We start from the raw sequence: 6,686 nt of genomic DNA, 5'->3' as shown, positions 1-6,686 counted from the left end.
TCCCGAGCAGAATAAGGTGTCAGAGCCAACGACCGTAAAGGATGCCAAACTATTTCCCAAGAGGCTGTATCCATCAGACTTCCTCCAAGCACATCCGCGGGTTCCAGCCAGTCCAGGGCCAGACCTGCTCGAGGCTGTGAAACACATCAGTGCGGCCTCGCCTTGCATCTCGGATCAGTGAGACTGCACGTCTTTTCACGTCACTACGGGACTTGGCTTCTCTGTGAAAAACCCGTTCAAGCCCCCGTTTTCTATCGGTTTGTCTTTTTCTTGCTAATTTATAGGAGCTTTTCACGTGGCCCAGACAGAGGTCCTTACTCAGTTGCACCTGCTACACACATTTCCCCAGGCGGTGGCTTGCCTGTCTGCGGTGCCTTTTAAAGAAAGTTCTTACGTGTCCTGAGCTTATCAACATTTTCTTTTCTATATGTATAGTCTGTGAAGTGCTTCCAAGTCTGCCTTTCACACCTAAGGCCCGGGGACCCTCCTGCCTCTGCTCCGTCGGGGCAGCGACAGTCCAGGGGTCCCTGACTTGCCACTATGCTGGATGACTCCCCTGACCCCCGTCCCTGATGCCCGGCCAGAGCCACGGCAGCCACGGGAAACCACGGCTGAGACGAGAACACACGCTCGTCGCCAGTAGACTTCCCCCAGTGCAGCGTGGTGGCCTGGGCGGGGGCAGGGACACAGAGCACTGCGGACAGGGTCACCCAGCGGCCCGCCCTGTACCAGCAGCCTCGCCCGAGCTCCATCCAGCCAGCTCTCACTGGAACAAAGGCTCAGAGGCTGGCACCTTTGAAACAGCGGATGGAACCCCTCAGAGTGTCACGAGCCCTGCACAGTCAGAAGGCACCAGAATGACCACGCCCGAGGGTGGAGCCAGCCTCTCCAACCAGCCCTGCCCCCCGGGGCCCAGCACAGATCGTCCAGAGTCATCTGCTCGGATGTAAACGTCAGGGAGACTTCTCTGGGACAACACATGAAGTGGGCGGGGTGGACGCACCGAGTGGCTCTGGCACCTGCACAGGACACCCCACCCCGCGGTGCCTGCTCGGCCTGCAGCCCAGACGCTGAGGCAGGGCCATAGCCCGAGACAGGCAGCCTGCGGCCGGCCAGGGGAAAGCAATGAGCCATCCTGGGGTCACAGAGTCCAGCCTGCATTAAAAATGAGGCCAACAGAACCCGATCCCGCCATTAGATGGCGCTGAGACCTGGGGTGGAACCCTGTGGGAGGTCGGCAGCAGTGGAGGGGGGCCAGGGCGGGGGAGGAGTGAGCAGGGCAGCAATGCAGGGGGCCTCACCCCTGACCCAGACAGCAGGGCTCTGCGAGGCCAGGTGGCTGTGACCTTCTAGCCGCTGCTCCAGGATGTTCTCCTGCCCCAAACCTGCCTTCTGGAAAGGCAGCTGCAGAGGGGCCCGGGCTGGGAGTGTCCTCACAGCCCCCACAGGTCCCCCAGACCTGAGGGATTTCAGATCCACTCCAGGACCAGAAAGTGCAGCGTGTGGGTACAAAACCACCCCCAGGGTTTACAAACCCCGAGCACTGGGTTCGTGACGTTTCAGAAGCTACTTTTTCAGTTAAACTTTCCTCTCATCCCATTGTCCAGACAAGAGATCAGACATCCCTTCCCAGGTGACCAGCACCCGTGCCCTCGTGGCTGTGCAGTGCCCTCGGCAGACATCACTAATCCACCTCAGCAATGCTTTCCACAGAGATCCCGGTCCTCAGCAGAGGCCTCCAGGAGCGATCGCCAATCCCTGAGCCGGCAGTTCACAAGGGAACCACCTGCCATCGGGATCTGTGGTGGATCACATGGCAACATGGCCTTCTACACACTGCTCACTCCTCCCCCCACACCCTGAGGACACACAGTAGGACCACGCCTGGTTTATACACGCCTTTATGCAAATTAGAAAAAGGCGGCCCCTGCCTCGGGTAGACAGCCCCCGGCCACAATGCACCCGTGCCGTGCACAACTGAAAGGACCGGAGGAGCAGGACAACTGTGTCGCAGGAAAGACGACAACCTCATTCTTTGCAAAACTCATTGATATTGGCATCCTGACCCGTAAGGAAACACCCAATCACATTCACACAATTCATACAGTAATAAAACAGCCACGGCCCACTTCGTGCGAAGCCACCAGGATCCACACTTACCGGCCCGGGAAGCTGCCGGCGGCCTGTGCAGGCCCCACGGGGCCTCTGGTCCCTGAAGGCCGCCGGCAGCAAAGGCACCACGGAAACCGCAGGGCCCCGAGGAGGCCTGCTTCTTGCTTTCAGACCGTCTCAAAGGTCCCTGTGGAGTCACCCTCTTCCCGCACTGAGACAAGTAAAAGCAGCTCACGTAAGGGCGTGGCGTGGACGCTGCCGAAGCGCCGACCGTGCTGCGATGCTGCCGACGGAAGCTGCCATGTTCCGCTCGGCAGTGCACAGGGCCTCGGCTCTGTCAGTTCTGTCACAGCCTCGGGGGCGGAGTGGCTCTGTCTCTCCTTAGGGCCGCAGCTGCCTCTCCCCGGGACCCACGTTGGTCCCCAGGCCACATCGCCATCCGCCAGCCAGGGAGGCACACGGACGTCACCTGCACAGCTGCAGGTGGGGGTGATGCCGCAGCTTGGCCATCAGCTCCTCCTCCGTCGGCTCCTCCAGGACCTCCCTGCAGGACCGGGAGAAGGTGTGCATGGCCCTTCCAGACAGCGAGGTGCAGTCTGGGCCAGCCCTGCTCGGCTCCCTGCGTAGGGCAGCCTCCTACACGTGCACAGGGGAGGGCGAGGGCGGGACCCGGGACTCAGACACATCTGCGGGAAGTGTGACTGGCGCTCCTGAAAGCCCCGGGGGGCTGCTGGGGCGGGACAGGGAACCACTGTGACAAGGCAGCCAGCGCCCATGAGGGAGGCGGTCACCTTTCTCCACTAGGAGAGGAACCAAGGGTGGTGTCCTCGGTCACCTGTCCACGTCCACCCACAGAATCACCTGGAGGCTAACAGCACCTCAGGATGTTTCCACGAAAATGCTCAATGGAGAACAGGACAGTTCACGGCCAGGCGGCAGGAGCAGCGGAAGCAACAGACCCCGACCCTGGACCCCAACCCCAACCCCAGACCCCAGGGAGCTCGAGCTCCGCCAGAGGGAGGCCAGGAGCCCGGGCTGTGGGGAGGGTCACTGTCACAGAGGACGCCTGCCCCGCACCTCCCTGCCGCCCTCCTCGCCCAGGGGCCGAGCAGCAGGCCCTCCCCGCCTGCACACCTGAACAACAGGTCCACTGCGGTGATCTGGTCCCCGGAGCGGGACTGCAGTTCGCCTCGGCGGTCCCACTTGTGGAGGAAGTTCTGGGGAGCGAGAGGGCGGAGGGAGGCCAGTGGGTGCCGGCCCTGCGTGAAACCAGCCTCACCTCCCCCCGCCCCGCCCCCGCCTGGTGTGGGGCACGGGAAGCCCGGGTCCAGGGCCAAGGCCACCAGCTCCTGGGAGCCACATGTCCCCCGGGGCCCTGAGGACACCCTCAGGTCAAACGTCAGGGCTGTTCCCAGACCCTCCCAGCAACAGGTGAGCTGCACTGAGCCCAGGGCCGCCCGAAGCCCCCAGGACTCCCCCTGTACCTCCAGAATGAGAGCCAGAAACAGGTTGATCCAGATGACAGACGACACCAGCCACCACAACACAAAGTAGATCTTGGACCACCTGCGGAGGATGAGGAGGAGGCTCGCGCAGGCCCACCGTGAGCACAGCGAGACCACCGGAGGAGCACAGACCCCGCCACGAGTCTGGGTCCTGCCCGGTAACCCCGTGACGTCCTCCCACTTTAGAGATGCCCAGAAGCCAAGACAATGAGCTGCCCAAGGCGGCAGGGCCAGCAGGAGGTGGAGCTGGGGCTGGACCAGGACCATGCCCGGGGCTGGGCTGCGCTCCAGGCTGAGTTCCTCCCCCGGCTTCCCCCAGACTCCCCCTCCTCCACCCAGCTCCCTCCAGGCTCCCTCCTCCACGCCCACCAGCCCCACAGGCACCCAAGGAACCCCCCAGGTGTTTCCAGGGCCTATGCGGCTCCCACACATCCCCAGCGACGCCAGGTGCCACCCAGAGTCCCGGGCAAGGGCGCGGGAGGACGGGCGGGAGCCGGCGGGTCACTCACGGGCCCGAGTAGCGCTGATAGGCGTCCAGGAACACCTGCCAGTTGTTCACGACCATCACGTTCCACAGCGTGACCAGGGCAGCCTGTGAGCAACGGGCACGGTCAAGGAGGGTGCGGGAGGCAGGGGGCCGGGGTCCCGGGAAGCAAGGGGGAGGGACTCACCGCAAAGTCGTCGAAGTTGTTGGCCCAGTACTCCAGCTGCTCGTAGCTGCCGCAGGGCGCCGAGCCGTTAGGGGCCAGGCTGGGACACAGGCGGGTCAGGTGGGGTGTAGGACATGCACACCAGGCGTGCCCTACACCACCTTAGCCCCTGCACAGCGTGGAACCCTCTCTGGGCCCCCAGAAACAGGCAGAAGAAATGCCCCTGACCTCCGGAGGGTCTGTGAGGGCGGCTGGGAGGCAAGAGCTGTGGCCAGCCGTCAGCTCTACATTCACAGCCCTGCCAGCACCGGCCCGGTGGGGGGCCTCGGCGGGGAGTCTATGGGGGGAGCCTAGGGGGAGCTGAGTGGAGGAGCTCAAGGTCCAACAGGGGTTGGGAGGGCTGCTCTGAGCAGATATCGGAACAGTCAGCACAGACTCTAGGCCAGGGGTCCAGGGGGAAGGGGAGGGCAGGGGACAGGGAAGAAAGAGAAAAGAGCAGGAGACTCCTCTTGGAGAGCTGACCCACACGCTGCCGAGGCCTCACACCTGTCCCACCCCCCACCCCCACACCAGTGCTCCTTCGGCACCTTAGGCCCCACCTCACCTGATGTTTCCGGGAGGAGGCACAATGGCACCCCGGAACAGGTTGATGCCAACGATGGCAAAGACGTAGTACACCACCTGCGGAGGCAGGGCTCGGTCAGCGGGGGCAGCCCCGCCCAGAGGAGGACAGAGCCAGGCTGGCCTGTGAGGGTTCCCAGCCTGGCCACGGCCCCCAACGATGGGCGCTGCTGGCCCCCCACAACACTTGGCTCTACTTCCAGACACCCGCTCCTGGCCACCCACCTGCTCCAGAGGCACAGGATAGTGGCTGAAGGGGAGAAGGGAGGAGTCACCACCGGGGAGCCCCACAGATACACTGGGGCCCAGGGGGAGGCCAAGGAAGCGAAGGCTGCCTGCCCCGTCAGGACCAGTGTGGCAGGGAGAGTGACGAGGAGGATTCCACAACAGGGCGAGAAGCTGGGCCCGGGAGGAGCTGGTCCCGGGAGGAGCTGGTCCCGGCAAAAGCTGGGCCCGGAGGAAACTGGGCCAGGGAGAAGCTGGGCCCAGGAGAAGCTGGGCCCGGGAGGAGCTGGTCCCGGGAGGAGCTGGTCCCGGGAGGAGCTGGTCCCGGGAGGAGCTGGTCCTGGGAGGAGCTGGTCCCGGGAGGAGCTGGTCCCGGCAAAAGCTGGGCCCGGAGGAAACTGGGCCAGAGAGAAGCTGGGCCCAGAAGAAGCTGGTCCCGGGAGAAGCTGGGCCAGGGAGAAGCTGGTCCCAGAGGAAGCTTGGCCAGGGAGGAGCTGGTCCCGGGAGGAGCTGGGCCCAGGAGGAGCTGGGCCCGGAAGAAGCTGGGCCAGGAAGAAGCTGGTCCCGGGAGAAGCTGGGCCCAGAAGCTGGGCCCAGAAGAAGCTGGTCCCGGGAGAAGCTGGGCCCAGAAGCTGGACCCAGGGGGAAGCTGGGCTAGGGAGAAGCTGGTCCCAGGGAAGGGAGGGGAAGATCAGGCCTCTCCAGATAGAAGTCCCCACCATGTTTTCCCACATCCCCAGGGGGCGTCCAAGGGAGCACCACCCCAGAGCCTGGAGGAGGGGGCTGCTGCCTGAGCCCTGGCCTATCCTGAAGGTGCCAGGTGGACTGGAGAGGGGTGCACACTCTGGACTAACCCAGCCCCCTCCTATGCCTCAGTTTCCTCCAATGTGCAAATAGGGGTCTGGGACGGGGCCTGATGCAAGATCCTATTTCTAGCCTCCTGGAGGGCATGGGCTCCCCACCCCCAGGGTGTTGTTCAACATAAAGGACAAAAAGGCCACCAGCGGCACCATCTGCGCAGCAGGGCTCTCTACCTCGTCACTGTCACCGAGTATCCGGCCCACAGGCCTTGTGCCTGGAGCAGCACCAGGGCCCCACCTGACCAGGCTGGGCCAGGGGCAGAGCTGATGGCCCAGAAAACAGGAGGGATTTGAAAGTGACTGAAAAGCTGTCTGGCACGAAGGGGACGCTCTGGCCTCCTGCCCTGGTGCTTCCCCCCAGCTCGCCCAACCCACAGCCCAACTCCCACTGAGCGACCACCCCACCCAGGCCCACACGGCGGCCAGACTCACCACCAGGATCCCGCCGAAAGCCCGCATGTTTCTGATCAGGCCCAGGATGGTGCTGGCCACCACGGCCATCAGCTGAGGACAGGGAGAGAGCAGAGCCACTATTCCTCCTGGTCTCACTAGGTGGCGCCAACCCTGCCCATCACCCTCCCTCTGCAAAGGCACATGAATTAGCACCACCCCACACACCTGTGCACACGCACCCCCACATATACACATACACACACACACACACCCGTGCACACACCTGTTACCCCTTACACACACTCACACATACGTACACA

General features: G+C 63.7%; 1 protein-coding gene across 1 annotated transcript in view; it reads right to left on the bottom strand.

Moving 5' to 3' along the window:
* Window positions 1-2,031: 2,031 nt before the first annotated feature.
* The window catches only part of TPCN2 (two pore segment channel 2), a gene marked incomplete at its 5' end in the record, with an annotated part of 22,925 nt that continues 18,270 nt past the window's right edge, over window positions 2,032-6,686 (bottom strand). Inside the window, 7 exon segments of the mRNA XM_023761810.1 lie at window positions 2,032-2,656; window positions 3,247-3,329; window positions 3,597-3,678; window positions 4,127-4,209; window positions 4,289-4,367; window positions 4,872-4,948; window positions 6,406-6,477. Coding sequence (XP_023617578.1) covers window positions 2,578-2,656; window positions 3,247-3,329; window positions 3,597-3,678; window positions 4,127-4,209; window positions 4,289-4,367; window positions 4,872-4,948; window positions 6,406-6,477 — 555 coding nt within the window.

This window comes from Myotis lucifugus, unplaced genomic scaffold (genome assembly GCF_000147115.1).
Source record: "Myotis lucifugus unplaced genomic scaffold, Myoluc2.0 scaffold_218, whole genome shotgun sequence".
Lineage (NCBI taxonomy): Eukaryota > Metazoa > Chordata > Mammalia > Chiroptera > Vespertilionidae > Myotis > Myotis lucifugus.
The sequence above is the reverse complement of the archived record's forward strand: the minus strand, read 5'-3'. Positions and strand labels throughout refer to the sequence as shown.